Here is a 21,987-nt window from a genome sequence, read left to right on the forward strand (position 1 = left end):
GGCACCTGCTGTGCCTTTTCCCCTATGCGGCCTATCTGTCACCCTTGGGGAGTAAGTCCCACAGGCAGGATCTTAGACCTATGGGTCTTAGCCCAGTCGCATCTGGGTCACCAAAACGTGGATCGAATTTCTGTCCACTTCTACACTTATAATTTTACTAAAAGTTAAATGTACTTACATCAATTAGCCCGTTTGTAGAAGGGCAAAGTATCACATAGAACCAGAGAGTGAGAAAAAGTAAAGGTCCAAGTTTATTGTTCCACCACATGAGATCCACATAGTTTGAGACGTCCCAAAAGTGATCTGAAAATCCCAGGACGGGGCTCCCCCTTTTATACATTGTCTTGCTATGAGTCTCTGCCCTCCATGTCTATTCTTAATACCATTAAGCATGACCATATCTGTAGCCCGATGCCCATTATGTTTTCATTTCCATCAATTTCAACAACCATTATTTTCACATTTGGCACAACTCCAACAACCATTATATTCCTCCTTTGGGTGTTTCTCAATACCCTTAGGATCGTCCTATCACCAGTCTGGGTTTTTAAAAACCTACTTCTTCTTTTCCTTCATCATTCTTGCCTGACTTTGACTGGGAGAGGACCTAAGCGACACATTTCTTAAATAAAACTACCATGGGTGAGTTCTTATTTTCAAACTTATGGTTCAGGGGACTTTATCAAATCTCTAACATTTGATATCTCTAGCCACAAGTTATGCTTCACTTGCCTTTTTATCTGTCCTGTTCTCTTTTTGCTTTCTCTTGTGGGTAACCAAAATAACCCATGCAGCTCACCTTACAGTCGGTCTTGTACTTATTGCTGACCATGTGTTGTCTATATAGTTAGCTATCCATACATGTCTGTTGGGCCTGAGATGATTAACCAGTTTCGTCTCCTTTTTTTGTCTATGTGCAGCTGGTAACAGTGACTTCGGTTTTCTGCTCTCATCCTTAGAAGGCCTGGAGGGTCTAGACTTAAACACCCGCTACCAGCTGTTTCACCTATTTGCGGACCTGTCCCTCTTGATCGATGTTCTACGTACCCCAGCCGAAACTTCTACTTTTCCTCCTCCACTGAGATACAGGCTGTAGGCTGTAGAAATGAGAAAAGATGGGGTATATTGTTTGTCCTAACCAGCCTTGATACTGACTCCTTCTTGATGGGTTAAAGACATTTTATCTTACGAATGGGGGAACCCCGCGGAACTTTAAAGGGGGAGATCAAGAGCTCAAAGATGCATTCAGTGCTCTGCACCCAGATCTGAAAACCCAGTTAACTGAGCATTAGATCAATTTCTCCTTCAACCCACCCCATGCGTAGCATTTTGGAGGCTCCTGGGAGAGGGAGATCCAGTCCATTAAAACTGCCTTACATGATACACTGAATTCACAAACCGTAACAGGAGTAGTCCTGACCAGGGTTCTAGTGGAAATTAAGGGAATTTTAAACCCCAAACCTTTGGGTTACGTGTCAACAGATGTGGCATGTAATATGAAGAGGAATTTCACCTTTCAGCATGAGAATGACCCAAAGCAAACCTCTAGATCAAGGTTTTGGAATGGCCCAGCCCTAAATCCAATCAAAAATCTGTGTGGTAACATGAATCGAACTGTGCACAGGAGATGGCCAGCCAATTTGACAGAATTAGAATGCTTTTGCAAGGAAGAATGGGAAAATATCGCTAAGTCAAGACGTGCCAAACTGACTAACTTTCTGAAAAAGATTGAATGCTGTGATAAAATCTAAAGGTAAGCATTAATTTAGGGGTCTGCACACTTGTGCAACCAGGTTATTTTTTATTCCCCCCCCCTAAAATTATTCTTATTGTTTTGCAGTTTAATTAATAGGATAATATTTTACAATAAAGGTAGAAAACGTTCTGACACGATTTATCTTGGTTTCATTTGAAAACATAAAAAAAACCCCTGCCATTTTAACAGGGGTGTGTAAACTTTTTAGATCCCCTGTACCCTAAGGGTTTTCTTTCTGCCTGCTAGGACATTCTAGTAAGTATTTTTGAATTCATATATTTAGATGTCGTCACTTTATGAGTCATAATTAACCTTAGTTTTATAGTAGCCTTTATTAGCTACTATGCAGTATTGAATGTGTCCTTACATATGTATTGAACATTTATTTCTTTTTCAGGATGGTAAAAATAGTGCCAGTAGTGGATTTTTAGATATTCTCATGAACGTACAAAATGTTCGTATATTATTATTTGTTGCACAGGCAGGACTGAAGGCCGGTTTGTCCTCCAGCAAAGTGAAAGAACTGCTCGGCCTGGCAAATTCTCAGCCAGTCAAAGACAAGCTGAAACAAACTATACAGGAAGCGATCAACTACGAGGCTAGCATCAAATCACTTTCTCATATTGATCACATTTCACTAGTATTTGAATTATTTAATTCTGTCTCTCTCTTTTTCCGCAGGCGTTTGGGCTTCCTCTCATAGTCTGTCATGTTGACAGAAAACCTCAGGTGTTCTTTGGATCGGACAGGTTCGAGCTCATGGCTCACTGCATCGGTAAATAGGTTTTGCATTTACAGTATCTCACAAAAGTGGGTACACCCCTCACATTTTTGTAAATATTTGATTATATCTTTTCATGTGACAACACTGAAGAAATGACACTTTGCTACAATGTAAAGTAGTGAGTGTACAGCTTGTTTAACAGTGTAAATTTGCTGTCCCCTCAAAATAACTCAACACACAGCCATTAATGTCTAAACCGCTGGCAACAAAAGTCAGACAGTGGTGCCTGATCAGAAGGTTGGGAGGTCAATTCTAAGTCGCTGTGTAAGTCGTGCCTACTAACTGAAATGTAAGTTCCAGATTATAAAAATAACAGTCAGGTAAAGAGGAGGCATTAGTCAGGGAAGCAAGGATAATGCTTGACATGATGCTACCACTCCCTTGCTTCACCGTTGGTGTAACTGTTTGGCTGTGTAAAAGCGGTGTGATATTTAATAAGGGCTAACCAGGAACCATTGTCGGTATCCGTAGCAGGGTTCGGGGGCAGGGCCACAGGAAACTAAGGCTTGGACGTAACGAGGCAGATGCACAATAAAGACTTCATGAGGAGTTAAAAAAAAAGAAACAGAAAAGGAAAATACAATCAGAAACGGACCAATGATGGTACAGCGGCGGAGACAGGACCAAAAGTTACTGCTTATGGTATAATTAAAGTTTCTTAAATTGAATAGAAAGAAACAAAACTGAGTGGACTTAGATTAATAAATAAACAAATAAAAAAATAAATAGCAGCTTTTACCTGAAAGGTTGATGGCGGAAATGAGTACAAGACCGCTGGAGCTGACCGAGTGGAAAACGATGCTGGGGATGATCACGAAACCGGCCATCAACAGGAAGGACAGGAAGTTTAGAACAACAAGGAACCTCAAGAACAAGAAATACGACTGGACGCCTCCTCCAAAATGTCCTGTTGAGGGAAAAAAAAACAAAATTTCCAGTTCCTTTCACTTGGTTCTTCTGAGCCCAGAATAAATCTATATGATTTTTTGTTACCTCTGATCTGGTGCATGGGCCTCCTCCAGAGCTGGACGAAGGATAAAACGCTCGACAGGTCCTCACGAAAACGCCGAAAGGACTTGGAGTGACGGAAACGCCAGGATCCCCAACTAGACACAACGGGGATTCGCATCTGCTGCACCTGCCTGAGAGACAGAGACAGAAAGAGGGAGAGAGAGAGAGAGACTGATGCCTGACTGGCAGCTACATTTGTATGTACATTTCATGATATAATTTTATAACTAATAAAAAAATCAAAAACATATTGTACCGTATAGCTTTCTTCAGTCCCATGTGAAGCGGCAGCTCTCTGAGATTTTGCGTTTTGTTGGAATTTTCATCCTCGCCGTCGTCGACCTCAGGACGTGAGGCCCAGTCAATCTGCACTGCACCCTCGGTCACGTCGCTGAGAGGAAGTTTGTGTGCCATAAGGGAGCCGTAGAGGCCACTGCTATAGTCTGTAGCAGGGAACACGGCAGGGAAAGGAAATGATGGGTATGGTGAGAGAAAAACAACCGTGTGGACTGTGCAGGATGTTAAATCCTGTACACATCGGAGGCTCTAGTTTGAGACCTCGCAGGTTCTCATCTAGCAGCTTCTTGGCCAGCGAAATCACACAACGGAAAAAAGTTCCCATCGGGCCAGTCCAACTTGTACGAGGTGCTTCAGGAAGCATGGGGTCAAATTTCTGCAGATTACCTCAACAAACTAACAGCTAGAATGCCAAAGTTCCACAAGGCTGTAATTGCTGCAAATGGAGGATTCTTTGACGAAAGCAACTACTTCGTTAGTTTAAGCAGAAATCATCGTTTCTAACCCTAGTCCATGTCTCGACTCTATTCGCTATTCATTTAGCAGCTTATTTGACGAATAGATGTACGAGTTTTCGTGGAAAATGCGAAATCTGTGAGTAACTTTTGAACAGAAGCATATACACTTAGGTCCATAAGTATTTGGACAGTGGTACGATTTTCATGATTTTGCCTCTGTACATCATCACAACCACTTTGAAATGAAGCAGTCGTTTAACCATAGGAAGTACAGCCGTTTTCTTGGCTTGGCTAGATGTTGTGAAGGGGTTTTTCTCTTCATCAAGGAAAGAATTCTGCGGTGTTCCAGGTCTTTCTTGTGTCGCTGAGCTCGCCAGTGCGTTCCTTCTTTTTAAGAATGTACCAAATTGTTGATTTTGGCCATTCCTAAAGTTTCTGCTATCTCTCTGATTTGGGTTTTTTTGTGGGGGTTTTTTCAGCCTAATGATGGCCTTGCATCGACACCTCTTTGGACCTTATATTTGGATTTCCCATGATCAGCTACCAAATGCAAATTCAACACTTGGAATCAACTCCAGCTCTTTTATCTCCTTAATTTGTCATGAAATAACGAAGAAACAGGCCGGACCTGCCCATGAAACCGCTTATCAATCAATTGTCTGATTACTTCTGAGCCTGTGAAAATGTATAAGACACAGAACCTTAATAAGGTTCTGATTGTTGGTTAAAAAAAGCCACAGATGCCATTTATGGTTTAGTTCTCTAAGATGTCCTCCCAACAGAAAGACACTACATAGGGTACATCTGATTCACTTAATCACAGCTTTCTGACTAAAAGAGATTAGTACTTTAAAAAATAAAAATAAATAAAATCAAGCAAAGCTTATATTAATGTATGACACATGATACAATCCTACCTGCTGTGTTTAATTGTCTCAGCTCCATTAGAAGTGCACTAGATCCACTTTCGAGTAATGAAATACCAACACCAAGCACTCAAACACTCATCAGTTTATATGGTAAATGGCGCACTTACATAGCGGTTTTTTCCAAAGTGCTTTACACTGTGTCTCATTCACCCATTCACATACACACTCACACACCAATGGTAGCAGAGCTGCCTTGCAAGGCGCTAACTTGCCATCGGGAGCAACTTGGGGTTCAGTGTCTTGCCCAAGGACACTTCAGCATGTGGAGTCATGTGGGCCGGGAATCAAACTGCCAACCCTATGATTAGTGGACAACCCGCTCTACCAACTGAGCCACAGCCGGCCTAAATGACGCTCTAAAGTTTAAATGATGTAAAGTCTGTAGTTACTGCCAAAAAATACGTATGTGTGTGTAAGTGTGTGTGTATCCAGGATTTTCTCATCCGTGGACTTTGAGCTTGAAATAAAAGTGTCTTAGAGACACTTCCTTGTATGAGAGTGCATTAATCTCCCATTGTGAGGTCGGTATGTGTGTGTGTGTGTGTGTGTGTGTGTGTGTGTGTGTGTGTTTGTTTAGAGGTAGAGTTGCAAATTAATCCAAGGGGGATGAACCACTGAACAGGTTTGGCCTCAACCTAAATATTTGTTTCTGTTCTTAGCAGAACAATGGCTATTTCCAGGCTCCGTTTCAAACCATCCTCATTATTCACTGTAGGTCACATAAATGCGGACACTCAACTCTGGATTTGTCACAAACCACTAATATTCACGATACTGTAGGACACATAAGCGTTGTTAGTCCACTATGGACAAATCCCAAACCCCACACACACTATTCACTATTTATTGTAGAACAAATAAACACTGTCAGTCCACTGTGGACATGTCCCAAACCACACTCATTATTCACTATACACTCTAGGCCACTTAAACACCGTCAGTCCACTGTAGATGTGTCCCAAACCACACTCATTATTCACTATACACTCTAGGCCACTTAAACATCGTCAGTCCACTGTGGAGGTGTCCCAAACCACACTCATTATTCACTATATTACACTCGAGGCCACTTAAACACCGTCAGTCCACTGTGGGCGTGACCCAAACCACACTCATTATTCACTGTACACTCTAGGCCACTTAAACACCGTCAGTCCACTGCGGACGTGTCCCAAACCACACTCATTATTCACTATACACTCTAGGCCACTTAAACACCATCAGTCCACTGTGGACGTGTCCCAAACCATAAAACAGCCAATGTAACTGCACTAACTAGTGAATTGGCAAGTGTATTACCCAGAATGCAATATGAGCAAACGTGCTGTTAATAGAAATAGGCTAACATTTATTAACTATCACATACCGTAGGTGTAGCACTGACTGTAGCAAGCTAACTAGCATTACACAAGCTACTCTGGTATTTAGCTATATTAGCTAAATAATAATAATAATAATAATAATAATAATAAAAATAGCTAGCTAGTTCAATGACTATTCCTCAGTATTATGCTAGTTAGCTTTGTTAAATACAGCATTTATTCAGTAGTCTTATGACCCTTATAACTAGATAGCATAAGACTGAGGGATGGCCACTGAACTAGCTCGCTAGTTTGGTAGTTAGCGATTATTACTGCATTAAATAATACAAAAATATTATATAATAAAGTAAAGGAGCTCATTTACTCTCGAGTGCTGAGCTAATATAACAACATCATCACGCTAAAGACATAAGCAGCAGCTACTGTGTGTTAATGGCTGCCGGTTACCATGGAGATCAGGGCAGATCGAGGTGTGCATGTAGTTAGAATTTATCTGGACTGATACAAGAGTGTGTGTGTGTATGTGTGTGTTAAACATTTACTGTCTCTTCCAGGAAATTCAAGCTTCCTGCTGAGAGCGGTCATAAAGTGTGACCACACACACACAGCATAATGACATGTTTTCCTATAAATAATATAACTAGCTATAAATAATTATCATTATCCATGTTCTAAACCACATAATGCTCACTACCATAGTGCACTACTCTCATACGCAGTCAGAACAGAATGACAAATCCCACAATGCCCTGCTATGGGCTAGTGCCCAAACAATGCACTCCTGTTTACTGTGGTTTGGGACACGTCCACAGTGGAATGATGGTGTTTATGTGGCCTGCAGTATATAGTGAACGGTGTGTGTGGTTTGGGACACGTCCACAGTGTTTATGTGGCCTAGAATATATAGTGTATAGTGCGTGTGGTTTGGGACACATCCATAGTGGATACACTATTTATTCGGTCTACAGTACATAATGTATAGTGTGTGTGGTTTGGGACATGTCCACAGTGTTTATTCGGTCTACAGTATATAATGTACAGTGTGTGTGGTTTGGGACACGTCCACAGTGTTTATGTGGCCTAGAATATATGGTGTATAGTGCGTGTGGTTTGGGACATGTCCACAGTGGATGCACTGTTTATTCAGTCTACAGTATATAGTGTATAGTGTGTGTGGTTTGGGACATGTCCACAGTGCTCATGTGGCCGACACTATATAGTGAAAATGAAGTGTGGTTTGGGACAAGTCCCTAGTGGACTGTAGCCTGCTACTAAACAAGCTAGCTAGGGTTCTTGGCTAACCCATAACAGCTAGCTAGTTAACAACTTCATAAAATAAGGCGTTAGATATAGCTAGCTGACTAGCGGCACATTGCTGGCTTGTTGGAGTCGCTAATCATCCATCGCTAAAAAGCTTAGCTAGCTTGGTTATTAGTGAACAGCAATAGCAACTTAAGACACAGGTTCATTTCAACTTGGAATTTTAATATCAACACATGACTATTTAGTCTTATGGCAGAACAGGGAAACACTTTTCTCATGTAAAATACTTAAAAATATACACAAAATATACATTCACGTTCAGTGTGATGGAGTGAGTGAGAAGTACGAGGCTTTTTCCTGTGAGAAGTAACTGCACGTCCACAATGCGGCGTTCGTGTGTGCGGAATGACTGCAGAAATCCGTAAGGATCTACGGTGCAGCTACAATCTTGCTTGTAACGAATGTGTTTCTAGCGAAGCCACGTGAAAGGCAAAACACAGATTTACAAACTAAATTTTCGGAAATTTCCGTTCGTAAAATTCGCAATTTTGTTGCTGTGTTCACGCAGTATTACTCGCGACAGGAAATGGACGCCGTAGAGAATGTTCCAGTGAAGGAAAGTGACAAACAGAAATAAACAGAATGTTGGTACCCAAAAACAACAACAAAAAAAATCCACCACATAAAAACTACATAACTAAGATGGACTTCAACTCCCATGAACCTCTGTAACATTTCTGGAATTAACGCACACCTTGTCTCACTTTAACGCTCAGGTTCTTGTACCATCGCGCTACATGTCGTCTATCACGTGACCCCTGAGAACCTCCGATCACGTTCACATGGCAGTGGAGCGTTGGCTGGTTGAGGCAGAAGCAGTGCATGATGGGAAATGTAGTCTTTTCACACCAACTATGACTTTCTACCACCCTTCAGATCACCTCTGTTGGTGAATGTTGTGAATAATACTGGGTGTATGGCAGTTAGTACAGAAGCAGTGCATGCTGGGAGATGTAGTTCTAACGTAACGTTGCTTATGTCTCGGTTTGGCACGTCATACTCGCTAACATAACGCTCCGTCCTTTTCTAACGTAAACCTTAACATGAGAATTGGCATCGAAGCAGTGCATTCTGGGAAACGGTGTTCTCACACATTGGCGATTGAGAAATTTTTTAAACCTCTTTTCTTCGACTTCACAGAAGCAGTGCATTGTGGGATATGGAGTTCTTAAACACCTTCCTTTTTTGTAACGCTAATCTCTCTGTCCTACAGACAGTATTTATGTGCAGTGCATGCTGGGAGATGAAGTCATTATACACTGGTTACTGGCACATGAAACTTTTATATTCATTTTTAAGTCCTTTTTTGTTCCCTCCCTCCATCTGTCCATCAACCGTTTCGTTTTTTAGCACATTCACGGCACAGAAAAATCACAATCTGTTCATCCACCCGTTTCAGTTCTGTCTTTAACACACCCCCAAAACTTCATCAGCCCAAGTGAAGTGGGGTTCTTTCCTTTTTTAAATGTGTATCTTCCCCCTTTCATCCCTCTATCCAGCTTGCTTTTATTCTTCTATATTTGCGTCTTTGTTTTTCCATATTCCTTAAATCCCTAAACCATCTTTTTTTGTTAGTCTCTTTTTCTTTCTTCCATCATTTATTTGTTTTTCATCCCTCCATCATTCCCTCTTTTTGATTTTGATATTCCTCTGTCATCCGTTTCTTTTCCTTCTCTCCATCCTTCCTTCTCATTTCATTCTTTCCTTCCCGCCATAATGCCATTCTTTCCTTCCTTCTCTCCATCATTTCCTTCTTTCTTTCCCTCCATCATCTTCTTCCTTCCCTCCATCATTTCCTTTTCCTTCTTTCCTTCATCACTTCATTCATTTTTCCCCTCTATTATTTCCTTCTCTCCCTCCCTCCATCATTTCCTTCTTTCCTTCAATCTCTCCATCAATTCTTTCTTTCCCTTCATCATTTCCTTATTTCCTTCCTTCTCTCCATCAATTCATTCTTTCCCTCCATCACTTCATTCTTTCTTTCCTTCTCTCCATAACTTCATTCTTTCCCTTTTCCCCTCCTTCTCTCCATCATTTCCTTCTTTCCCTCATCATTCACTTCTTTCCTTCCTTCTCTTCATCCTTTCATTCTTTCCTTTCCTCCATAATGCCATTCTTTCCTTCCTTCTCTCCATCATTTCCTTCTTTCTTTCCCCCCATCAATTCCTTCTTTCCCTCAATCACTTCATTCTTTCTTTCCTTCTCTCCATAACTTCATTCTTTCCTTTTTCCCCCTCCATCATTTCATTCTTTCTTTCCCTCCCTCATTTCCTTAATTTCTTTCCCTCCCTCCATCATTTCATTTTCCTTCTCTCCAGAATTTCCTTATTTCCTTTCCTATATTTCTTTCTTGATCATCTTCCCGTCTTTCTCTCTTTCCCTAAGCCATTCTTTTCTTTCATTACTTTACCGTGTCATTAGTGAGTTGATGTGACTGAATGCAGTTTGGAGGAAATCAGTGATGGTGTGCTCGTTGCTAAGGGTAACCAGTTCCCTCAGACTGAAAATCCTTACACACTTCCTCCTCCTGCGTTCGGGCTGCGAGTGTGCGCTCCTGATGCGCATTTTAAAGGAAGCTGTAGAGGGCGTGGTAAAAAGAGAGCTAAAACAGGGGGCTAAAACAGGGGCACAGAAGCAGTGCATGCTGGGATTTGTGGTTCTTACATGGCAGGTGCACTAATAATAACCCCAAATACCCAGCGCACGCCTGAAATCCCATAATGCACTGCAGACCACAGAACGTCACTTCTCACGCTCCTCCCTCGTCCTCTCCTTCTTCCCTCCCCCCATCAGTCGTCCGGCGGCGATACAGACGAAGGCCACGACGTGGATCAGGAAGTAAATAGAGCTCCAGTAGTGCAGCGTGTCGCTGGCATTCAGCAGGACGAAACCCATGCACATGTAGTCATACGCGCGCATCTTCAGGAACCAGTGCACCCAGTCGAACACCTTCTGTCCCTCAGCGCCGAGACGCACGCGCACACACGACTCCATCGACAACTCTGCAGCGATACACACCGGGATGGTGAGGAAGGACAGGTAATAACCTGCGTGCAGACCGTGCCAGTACGCGCTCACCAACATCGTCCATCCCGCTCTGGAGAGAGAGAGAATTTATCATTTTTTATTAAAATTGTATGTGTGCACGTGTGTGTATTCTTCTTTAGTTGCTTCTTTGTTTTTCGGTTTTCCTTTCCCTAAACTATCTTTTTGTTTGTTTCTTTTTCTTTCTTCCCTCATTTATTTTTTCCTTTGCCATTTGTTCTTCATTCGACCATCATTCCCTCTTTTTGATTTTGATATTCCTCTGTTTCTATTATTCAGTTTCTTTTCCTTCCCTCCATCATCCCTTCCTTCATCCCTCATTTCCTTCCCTCCATCATCATCATCGTCATACATTCCTTCCTTCCTTCCCACCACCATCATCATTTTTCCTTCCCCCAACCACCGTCATCATCCTCATCATCATCATTCCTTCCTTCCCTCCTCATTTCCTTCCATCCCTCTATCATTTCACTCTTTCCTTCCCTCCATCATCAGCATCATCATCATCATCGTCATCGTCTATCCTTCCTTCCCTACATCATTTCTTTCTTTCTTTCCTTCCCGCAATCATTTCAATCTTTCCTTTCTTCCTTCCCTCAATCATTTCATTTCATTCTTTCTTTCATTGTGTGTGTGTGTGTTACCTCAGGGCGTAGGCTCTGAACGGTGCGCTGCTGTAGATGTACTGATGAAGCCACCACTGCACCGTCATGTTCCAGTAGCGCATACCGTGTCGCACTTTCACACAGAAGTCTGTATTGTAGCAGTCGATGTTCTGGATGGTTCTGAAGTCATACTCGACCAGAGCACCGGGCTCGGGGCTAAACACACACATCAATGTTTATGTTACTCTATTTGTTTCACTTCTCATATAGACACTAATAAATGAACAGTATTGGGAATATGGCCATTGGAACAGAAGCGGTGCATACTGGGAAATGTAGCTGGCTACTTTAGGACACAGACCTGTATTGCACTGTAGGTCCGCCTCCTGGTTTAGACTCCGCCCCCTTTGGGTAGCACCCGAGTCCTGCGGTGATGCAGCCGGCCTCAGCTCCGCACCACGCCGAGTAGAACCTCATGCGGAACACGAAGAACACCGCCACCATGTAGAAAAACCTGCGACGTTTATTATACAAGTCGCGTTATACATGGCTACGCGCTAGCTCCAAACATCATCAGCCTTCAGTCATTCATCCTTGTTCATTTAGAAGGAGAAGAACGCACCTGAAGAAGAAGTTGTGCTCCAGGAAGTCGTCGGTGCGAACATAGGACAACGGGAACAGGAAGTTAACACCCATGAAGAGAGCGGCATAAACAGGAACCAGCTTTAACTTGCTCAGGCACGGCACTTTACACGGCAGCACGAGAGGATCGGTCTGTTCGAGCCAGTCCACATACGTCTGATAACGGAAGAATGGCCCTGAGAGAGAGAAAGAGAGAGAGAGAGCGAGAGAGAGAGAGAAAGAGATGGATGCCAATGGAATGTCTTTTCAGTCACCATGGAAATCTATTTACACCACAACGCAAGGTTATGAGAAGGTTATGTTACTGCGTTACAACACGTAGCGATAACATGTAGGAAGCTCACAAACAAAATTACCCGTCATGATCCCAACGTAGCAGTAGCTGTATGAGAGGATGTCATAGAGGGAGGGCTCGTGAGAGAGCCGGCCAATCACGGGCGACTTGGAGAACGAGCTCACTTCCTTTTTCTTCTCAAAGTGATAGCTCTGAACCTCGTACGCCAAACTGACCAACTGTTACACACGACACATTACACATGCATGATTCGTTTCTTCACTTTCGCACATGCTCAGTACAACGGCGTGAGAATCTCATGAGACGGCGTTCCCGCTGACCTTCAGGGTGAGGAGAAGCTGGATGGCGTTTGCGAACGGTGGCGGAGCCGGAAGTCCGAACCACATGACCATACGGAAGAAGAAAAGATAAAGGAACGTCCATCCGAGAGAAAGGGGCGGAGCTTTCCTACAAAGAAATCAACAATATTTAAAATAGACAATGAATATTAAACATTAGAATGCAATACGTAAGGAATAAAACACTTCCGATTACAATTTTAAATGAACTCCACTGACAGAACGGGTGAAACATAAAAGAGCACTTCTCCATTCTGATATGTATCTTACGGCAGGAAAAATTATACGACTACAGTTTAACGTTTGACATAGTAATTAAATGCCATTTTGAGTTGCGTGTCAGTTGATATCTCGCAGCACATGCTCTCCCGACATACTAATATGGGCGGGTGAGAGGCGGAGCCAATGTCTGACTGGCTGTCTCTACTGCGCCTACAAATTTTCGCAAAACTGCGACTTCCCTTTTGACCAAAAAAAAAAAAAAAGGCTTTGAAATCGCACAATGGGAGCGAATGGTGCCATGTTGTCTACTTATATACATATACTGAGTCCAAAAATAAGGAATAAATCGCAAAATCCTGGACACACTAATTATACATTATTTTCATATTTAAATTGATTACTAAAAAAAAAAAAGTTTCCATAAATAAAGAATAAACAAACAAATAAATGTATGTGTAATTAATACTGACAATTAATTAAGAAATAATTTTCCATATATATTTATAAAAGATAATTATACGCTTCATAATTATTAGGCATGTTTTCGTTACGGTGTTCTTCTTCGAGAGCAGCAGGCTGTGGTTTGTCATATTAAAATGTGTCGTTTGCATACAGCCACAAAAATATAGGGAACAGGAAGCAGTTTAACACGGAAGTCTAATGATGAAATCGCTGAAAGCTAACCACGCCATGACGAAAGGCACGAAACATCATCTTTACGATTGCAGAAACACAAGGACCTATCCTGTGGATATACAGCATCAAGTCTGAATAACTGAGGACTCTGATGTCTATGCTAACACTAAAGTCTACATTTTAGTGGGCGGGGCTAAAGTTGTGTTAAAAAATCTGGGCACACACACACTCTCACCTCCAGTTGACTCGGATGATCAGCCACGTTCCCAAAATGGTGCACAGCGAGTGTAAAGTGTGTATCCTGCACGTGCCGATGGTGATGAGGAGACCCAAACTCAACGCTGCCCCCTTCTTCACTTGAGGACCTGTTACACAATGCAACACACACAATAATAATGATCTCATCCTGCGAGGAGTCGAAAAAAAGAATAAAGATTTGAAATAGGATAACACTTTTAAGACAATCTGTTAATGTTCGTTAGACAGACCTACGTAGAATACCAGAACAGTGTTTCTGCATCAGAGAAGTTTCCTACGTAGAACCCCTTTAGAAAGCTAAGAACCTTAATTAGCTCTCGGCTGAGAGTCAGGACTTACTGAGGTAGCGGAACAGGACCCCCACAGGTATGGATGCGGCGAGGATTCCCAGGTACACCAGCTCATCTGGAGACATTTCCCTGTTCACAGTAAAAGGAAGAAATAATCCTGTGAGTAATGCCTTAGAAACAGCAGAGGCCCTACTGAGAACACGAACATGACTTCTAAAATATGAGACAAAATGGCCAACGTTCTACTGAGAACACGAACATGAATTCTAAAATATGAGAGCCAAAATGGCCGACGTTCTACTGAGAACACGAACTAGACATGAATTTGCAAATGAGAATAAAACAGATGTTTTAGATGGAACCTTAAACACTCAGAGGCTCTAGTTATTTTTCGACATCGCTGTGGTTACGCTGCATTTACACGCGGTGGATGTAAAACACAGGATGTTTGTGATATAATGTTCACATGCAACCACAGATATGAGAGAGAAGAAGCTCAGATCAGACCAGATCAGATGTGGAGTTAAAGAAAAACGGATCTCTGATAGGCAAATGACGGAAGAGTCTCGTTTCAGAGACGACTCACTCTGGCTTTAATTTACGATTTATGATCTTCACACCTGTTTGTTCAAATTCAAAACAAGCTGGTCATTTTATATACAATATATCGTATATAATATAATATAATAATCGATACGTTTTAGAGAGTATCACGGACATCATTAGGACTGTGATAACACTGACATTAACTCCACTGTTAATCTAATCTTGTGTTATTTCTGCCCCAAATCTTTCAATCCTTTTCCAGGTTACATAACTTACATTTTATAAACAACGAACACGTAGAAATAAAAACATTTCAAAACAGTTTAAACTGTGACGAATATCATCAATCGGATAACTGATATATTCACCATTAATGTCAGAAGATTACAGATTTCAATAATTAATGATGCTTTTTACAGGGTCGGTGGCATCGTACAGCCTCCTGCGGTATCTATTACAATTTAAATATTTATACAATAATTATTATAATGACTGAAACGTATACAAGTCTAGTGTCTGTATGAAGACATTTTGTCATCTGTTTTTTTTTCTTCAGGATACAGACAATTTATTTTATCAACATTCAAATCTGTTTTAATTATCATTATATTCATTCTGTTTATTATATTTATTTATATTAGATTTTTTAGGTGTTTACATGTAAATGTCCATGTCACATTATTCACACAATACACATCAACAAATTAATAGTTTACAGCTGAGCAATTTTAGATTCTTTTATCATTACAACTATTTATTATTCTAAAGATATTTAAGTGCAAAGTCCAACATTTTTGCAACATGTTTAAGAGACCTGTCCACTACTGACATGCTAGCAGGACTTAGCACAGAATAACAACCTGAACACAATAGGACGCTTAAAATAGCACTTAAAAGCTGGTACTCTTATTTTACTAAAATCTAAACTGAAATAGTTTTATTAATACTTACAACGGCAGGTATAAATGTCTTCCGGTCTACACTAGAAGCACAGCGTGAGTGAATCACTTCCTGTTACCAGGTTAACCGCACGCGCCCATTGGTCGACATGACGGTTCGATAAACTTGAGCTCTGATTGGCTGGTTCGTTTCCCCGCCTAGCGCGTGATGGCTAGCTAAAGCACGACGTTACTGTCGTATAGGTAATAACAATAATAATAATAATAATAATAATAATAATAATAATAATAATCACTGGTTTTAAAAGATTATTTATATCCTCGTTTCCTGGTGAACGACTTTCACCTCCTCATCCGAGCCATCACTTCCTACAACTGTACAGCCCCCTCCAAAAGTATTGGAACATCAAGGCCAATTCTTTTGTTTTTGCTATTATGCCGAAGACATTTGAGTTTGCGATAGAAAGTTGAATATGAGACCATAGATCATAATTTCAGCTCTCATTTTCTGATATTTACAAATAGATGTGTTAAACACCTTAGAACACGGCACCAACAACTGGGTATCACACCACCCAATTTTTAAGTGAGCAGAAGTGTAGGAAGAGATAGTAACTGAAAGTAGATAACACGTAATATTTGGTATATCGGATATAGGGAATATGTGAGAAATATTTATTTGATTCTCTTCACACTCCACAACAGTAGGTGGCGTTATATGCACCTCTTAAGTTGATTCACAACCCGCTATAAAACCAAAAAGAAGACGAAGAAGAACACGAACGTACTAATACCTGCCGTTGTATGTATTAATAAAACTATTTCAGTTTAGATTTTACTAAAATAAGAGTACCAGCTTTTAAATGCTATTTTAAGCGTCCTGTTGTGTTCAGGTTGTTATTCTGTGCTAAGTCCTGCTAGCATGTCAGTAGTGGACAGGTCTCTTAAACGTGTTGCAAAAATGTTGGACTTTGGACTTAAATATCTTTAGAATAATAAATAGTTGTGATTATAAAAGAATCTAAAATTGCTCAGCTGTAAACTATTAATTTGTTGATGTGTATTGTGTGAATAATGTGACATGGACATTTACATGTAAACACCTAAAAAATCTAATATAAATAAATATAATAAACAGAATGAATATAATGATAATTAAAACAGATTTGAATGTTGATAAAATAAATTGTCTGTATCCTGAAGAAAAAAAAACAGATGACAAAATGTCTTCATACAGACACTAGACTTGTATACGTTTCAGTCATTATAATAATTATTGTATAAATATTTAAATTGTAATAGATACCGCAGGAGGCTGTACGATGCCACCGACCCTGTAAAAAGCATCATTAATTATTGAAATCTGTAATCTTCTGACATTAATGGTGAATATATCAGTTATCCGATTGATGATATTCGTCACAGTTTAAACTGTTTTGAAATGTTTTTATTTCTACGTGTTCGTTGTTTATAAAATGTAAGTTATGTAACCTGGAAAAGGATTGAAAGATTTGGGGCAGAAATAACACACGATTAGATTAACAGTGGAGTTAATGTCAGTGTTATCACAGTCCTAATGATGTCCGTGATACTCTCTAAAAAAATATAGATTATTATATTATATTATATACGATATATTGTATATAAACTGACCAGCTTGTTTTGAATTTGAACAAACAGGTGTGAAGATCATAAATCGTAAATTAAAGCCAGAGTGAGTCGTCCCTGAAACGAGACTCTTCCGTCATTTGCCTATCAGAGATCCGTTTTTCTTTAACTCCACATCTGATCTGGTCTGATCTGAGCTTCTTCTCTCTCATATCTGTGGTTGCATGCGAACATTATATCACAAATGTCCTGTGTTTTACATCCACCGCGTGTAAATGCAGCGTAACCACAGCGATGTCGAAAAATAACTAGAGCCTCTGAGTGTTTAAGGTTCCATCTAAAACGTCTGTTTTATTCTCATTCGCAAATTCATGTCTAGTTCGTGTTCTCAGTAGAACGTCGGCCATTTTGTCTCTCATATTTTAGAATTCATGTTCGTGTTCTCAGTAGGGACTCTGCTGTTTCTAAGGCATTGCTCACAGGATTATTTCTTCCTTTTTATTGTGAACAGAGAAATGTCTCCAGAGGAGCTGTTGTTCATGGGGTTCTTCTCCATATACATACCTGTGGGGGTCCTGTTCCGCTACCTCAGTAAGTCCTGACTCTCAGCCGAGAGCTAATTAAGGTTCTTAGCTTTCTAAAGGGGTTCTACGTAGGAAACTTCTCTGATGCAGAAACACTGTTCTGGTATTCTACGTAAGTCTGTCTAACGAACATTAACAGAATGTCTTAAAAGCGGTGTCCTATTTCAAAACTTTATTCTTTTTGTCGACTCCTCGCAGGATGAGATCATTATTATTGTGTGTGTTGCGTTGTGTAACAGGTCCTCAAGCGAAGAAGGGGGCAGCGTTGAGTTTGGGTCTCCTCATGACCATCGGCACGTGCGGGATACACACTTTACACTCGCTGTGCACCGTTCTGGGAACGTGGCTGCTCATCCGAGTCAACTGGAGGTGAGAGAGAGAGAGAGTGAGTGTGTGTGTGTGTCCAGATTTTTTAACGCAACCTTAGCCCCCCTTTTAAATTGGAAGGAAAGGAATTGTGTTGAGGTTAACGTTGACATCAGGGTCCCCAGTTATTCAGACTTGATGCTGTATATCCACAGGATAGGTCCTTGTGTTATAATCAGTGCCTACAGGATTTCACGATTTTTGTGATCACACAAATTAATGCAAAATAGAGCTTTTTTGGCCGCAACAATCACAAAATTTTTTTTTCTGTAGTGTATAGTGTTTTTCGTGCGAGATATCAACTCAAAATGGCAGTTAATTAGCACGTCAACGCTAAACTGTAGTCGTATAATTTTTCGCAAGAATATTGATGTTCACCGTTGTCAGGAAACAAATTTAGAGCTTTGAGTCATGACTGACTAAGCTAGCTGACATTGGCTAATTATGTTACTCGAGGTAATGTAAGTATAAGTAGCAAATGGAAGGTACTAACTGAAAATACACTCATTTACACTCAAACTATTTTTCGAGGTAAACAATCGCCGCACTCCATGATGTTCATCTGATACCTGCTGTAAGATACACATCAGAATGGAGAAGTGCTCTTTAATGCTTCACCCGTTCTGTGAGTGGAGTTTGTTTAAAAACCAGTGACTTGCAGACCATAACAAGTTACTTTGAGTGTTAGTTAGGGTCATACAGGGTCAAACTGCTGGAAACTTTGCAAAGTTGTTTGGTGTGTATGAAAGAGCTATCCAGCTCCTAGTAGCCTTATAGCCTTTTTATCTTTCAGATGCATTAGTGTTCATTTGGGTCTGTGTCGTGTGGTTAATAACGAGTTTGTGATTTATTCTCTTGGACCTGACACTTATACGTGAGCTCTCAACCAATGATGTACTGAAGCTATGCAGGGACACGCCTCCCTCATTTCCACATTGCACACGGGAGAGTAAAAATAAATAAATGTATAAATATGGAAATAAAATACATGCGGGAATAAATAAATATAACAATAAGTGAACGCATAAATAAATATAAAAAATAACTAAAAGAATAAAAATAAATAAATACAGAAAACAATGAATGAAGGATAAAAGTAATTAAAATTAAATTAAATTGTTATCTTTTAATCAGGTTTGGTCCTCCATATACGTGCTAACGTACTGTTTTTTACTAAATAAAAATTGTAATCGGAAGTGTTTTATTCCTTACGTATTGCATTCTAATGTTTAATATTCATTGTCTATTTTATATATTGTTGATTTCTTTGAAGGAAAGCTCCGCCCCTTTCTCTCGGATGGACGTTCCTTTATCTTATCTTCTTCCGTACGGGCACGTGGATCGGACTTCCGCCTCCGGAACTGTTCCCTAACATCATCCAGCTTCTCCTCACCCTGAAGGTCAGCGGGAATGCTGGCTCACAAGATTCTCACGCCGTTGTACTGAGCATGTGTGTACTGTAATCATAAGCGCATGTGCGAAAGTGAAGAAACGAAAGATGCATATGTAAATCGTCGTGTGTAACAGATGGTCAGTTTGGCGTATGAGGTTCGGAGCTATCACTTTGAGAAGGAAAAGGAAGTGAGCTCGTTCTCCAAGTCGCCCATGATTGGCCGGCTCTCTCACGAGCCCTCCCTCTATGACATCATCTCCTACAGCTACTGCTACGTTGGGCTCATGAATGGTAATTTTGTTTGTGTTGTAACGCTGTAAGAAAACCTCAAAATGTTTCTCATGCGGTTGCGTTGTGATGTAAATAGGTTTCCATGGTGACTGAAAAGGCATTCCATTGGCGTGCCATCTCTCTCTCTCTCTCTCTCTCTCTCTCTCTCTCTCTCTCTCTCTCAGGGATTTTCATCCGTTACCAGACGTATGTGGACTGGCTCGAACAGACCGATCCTCTTTCACTGCCGTGTAAAGTGCCGTGCCTGAGCAGGTTAAAGTTTGTTGCTGTTTATGCCGCTCTCGCCCTGGGTGTTGACTTCCTGTTCCCAGTTTCCTACGTTCGCGCTGATGACTTCCTGAAGCACAATTTCTTCTTCAGGTGCGTTCTTCTTCTTCTCCTTCTAACTGAAGCTTTTGATGCGAACATCTAAAACGAGATCACTGTTGCTAGGTAACTGCGAGGCTGACGATGTTTGGAGCTAGCGCGTAGCCGTGTATAACGCAATGTGTATAATAAACGTCGCAGGTTTTTCTACATGGTGGCGGTGTGCTTCGCAGTCCGCATGAAGTTCTACTTCGCGTGGCATGGAGCCGAGGCCGGCTGCATCACCGCGGGACTCGGGTGCTACCCAAAGGGGGCGGAGTCTAAACCAGGATGCGGACCTACAGTGCAATACAGGTCTGTGTCCTAAAGTAGCCAGCTACATTTCCCAGCATGCACCGCTTCTGTTCCAATGGCCATATACCCAATACTGTTCATTTATTAGTGTCTATATGAGAAGTGAAACAAATAGAGTAACATAAACATTGATGTGTGTGTTTAGCCCCGAGCCCGGTGCTCTGGTCGAGTATGACTTCAGAACCATCCAGAACATCGACTGCTACAACACAGACTTCTGTGTGAAAGTGCGACAAGCTATTCGCTACTGGAACATGACAATGCAGTGGTGGCTTCATCAGTACATCTACAGCAGCGCACCGTTCAGAGCCTACACCCTGAGGTAACACACACGCTTCCAATTTTATTAAAAAGATAATAGGGTTCTCTCTTTCTCTCTGCCTTTGTCTCTCACACTTTCTTTCTCTTTTCTACCATTCTCTTTCTGTCTCAGGCGACTGTAGATGAGCCGTGTGTATGTATGAAGTTTTAATAATGATGAATTCTCTCTCTCTCTCTCTCTCTCCAGAGCGGGATGGACGATGTTGGTGAGCGCGTACTGGCATGGTCTGGACGCAGGTTATTACCTGTCGTTCCTCACCATCCCGGTGTGTATCGCTGCAGAGTTGTCGATGGAGTCGTGTGTGCGCGCGCGTCTCGGCGCTGAGGGACAGAAGGTGTTCGACTGGGTGCACTGGTTCCTGAAGATGCGCACGTACGACTACATGTGCATGGGCTTCGTCCTGCTGAATGCCAGCGACACGCTGCACTACTGGAGCTCTATTTACTTCCTGATCCACGTCGTGGCCTTCGTCTGTATCGCCGCTGGACGACTGATAGGGGGAGGGAGGAAGGAGAGGATGAGGGAGGAGCGTGAGAAGTGACACTCAAACTGCCAAACGCATTCCGCAGTGCATTATGGGATGTTAGGCGCACTGGGTGCTTCAGGTTATAATCTCAGGATGTCTGTGGGTCCTTAAAATGTCTTACATTCCTTAATGTAAAAATAAAGCCTAAATTAGCATTAAAATGTCTTACATTCACGTTTCAAAGGTCTTAAATATCCAACCGGACCGACATCGCAAAGAAGATATAGATGTTATTTTTGCTCGTTGCTGTATGAGACAGTGAACCCGTCTGACTGTGTTGGACTCAAACATTTTTGTGGGCAGAGGTTTACAGCATTTCACCTCATGGGCAATGAGAAGTGAATTTTAAAAAACTGAGGACTTCCTGCAGTTTTCCAGCAAAATGAAAGCCACAAGGTCTAACATGTTTCTGACTTCCTTCACTTTTATATTACTATTATTATAGTACTATTACAAATTGTACCCCGAAATAAAATTTTAATTGTTGTTATTATTATTATTATTATTATTGTTAAGTATTTTTCAGTGCAATAATAATGTTGAGGGCTGCAACTAAAGGTTATTTAGATAATCAATTAATC

At 41.1% G+C, this 21,987-nt stretch overlaps 3 protein-coding genes across 4 annotated transcripts; 1 reads left to right on the forward strand and 2 right to left on the reverse strand.

Moving 5' to 3' along the window:
• Nucleotides 1–2,588: 2,588 nt before the first annotated feature.
• Nucleotides 2,589–4,146, reverse strand: LOC128603133 (transmembrane channel-like protein 7). The gene is made up of 3 exons (XM_053617404.1): nt 3,808–4,146; nt 3,534–3,682; nt 2,589–3,447 (listed from the first exon to the last, which is right to left on the reverse strand). Exons 1-3 carry the CDS (start codon nt 3,963–3,965, stop codon nt 3,239–3,241), a joined length of 516 nt encoding a protein of 171 aa, XP_053473379.1. The 5' UTR covers nt 3,966–4,146; the 3' UTR covers nt 2,589–3,238.
• Nucleotides 4,147–8,021: 3,875 nt separating this feature from the next.
• LOC128602832 (lysophospholipid acyltransferase 7) lies at nt 8,022–15,761 on the reverse strand. Its single transcript, XM_053616942.1, has 9 exons — nt 15,709–15,761; nt 14,261–14,340; nt 13,899–14,028; nt 12,788–12,914; nt 12,529–12,685; nt 12,153–12,348; nt 11,892–12,044; nt 11,570–11,746; nt 8,022–10,977 (listed from the first exon to the last, which is right to left on the reverse strand). Exons 2-9 carry the CDS (start codon nt 14,334–14,336, stop codon nt 10,623–10,625), a joined length of 1,371 nt encoding a protein of 456 aa, XP_053472917.1. The 5' UTR covers nt 14,337–14,340; nt 15,709–15,761; the 3' UTR covers nt 8,022–10,622.
• Nucleotides 15,762–16,089: 328 nt separating this feature from the next.
• On the forward strand, nt 16,090–21,899 carry LOC128602729 (lysophospholipid acyltransferase 7-like). Of its 2 annotated transcripts, XM_053616834.1 has the most exons (9): nt 16,090–16,458; nt 17,776–17,855; nt 18,088–18,217; nt 19,488–19,614; nt 19,742–19,898; nt 20,063–20,258; nt 20,406–20,558; nt 20,704–20,880; nt 21,067–21,899. In XM_053616834.1, the coding sequence occupies exons 2-9, from the start codon at nt 17,780–17,782 to the stop codon at nt 21,419–21,421; spliced, it is 1,371 nt and encodes a 456-aa protein (XP_053472809.1). In that variant the 5' UTR covers nt 16,090–16,458; nt 17,776–17,779; the 3' UTR covers nt 21,422–21,899. The 2 variants fall into 2 exon arrangements, with proteins under 2 accessions (XP_053472809.1, XP_053472722.1); XM_053616747.1 differs by lacking the exon at nt 16,090–16,458 and having other exon boundaries at nt 16,712–17,855.
• The last annotated feature ends 88 nt before the right edge of the window (nt 21,900–21,987 follow it).

This window comes from Ictalurus furcatus, chromosome 1 (assembly GCF_023375685.1).
Source record: "Ictalurus furcatus strain D&B chromosome 1, Billie_1.0, whole genome shotgun sequence".
Classification (NCBI taxonomy): Eukaryota; Metazoa; Chordata; class Actinopteri; order Siluriformes; family Ictaluridae; genus Ictalurus; species Ictalurus furcatus.

Coding starts and splice junctions, on each gene's coding strand:
- LOC128603133 (XM_053617404.1), bottom strand. CDS start 3,965: ATGGCACACAAACTTCCTCTCAGCGACGTGACCGAGGGTGCAGTGCAG. Junction 3,683..3,807: donor GGACTGAAGAAAGCTATACG/GTACAATATGTT, acceptor TCTGTCTCTCAG/GCAGGTGCAGCAGATGCGAA. Junction 3,448..3,533: donor GCCCATGCACCAGATCAGAG/GTAACAAAAAAT, acceptor TTCCCTCAACAG/GACATTTTGGAGGAGGCGTC.
- LOC128602832 (XM_053616942.1), bottom strand. CDS start 14,336: ATGTCTCCAGATGAGCTGGTGTACCTGGGAATCCTCGCCGCATCCATA. Junction 14,029..14,260: donor GGTCCTGTTCCGCTACCTCA/GTAAGTCCTGAC, acceptor ATTGTGTAACAG/GTCCTCAAGTGAAGAAGGGG. Junction 12,686..12,787: donor AGCTTCTCCTCACCCTGAAG/GTCAGCGGGAAC, acceptor CGTGTGTAACAG/TTGGTCAGTTTGGCGTACGA.
- LOC128602729 (XM_053616747.1), top strand. CDS start 17,696: ATGTTCGTGTTCTCAGTAGGGACTCTGCTGTTTCTAAGGCATTGCTCA. Junction 18,218..19,487: donor CTCATCCGAGTCAACTGGAG/GTGAGAGAGAGA, acceptor ATTTCTTTGAAG/GAAAGCTCCGCCCCTTTCTC. Junction 20,259..20,405: donor AAGCACAATTTCTTCTTCAG/GTGCGTTCTTCT, acceptor TAAACGTCGCAG/GTTTTTCTACATGGTGGCGG.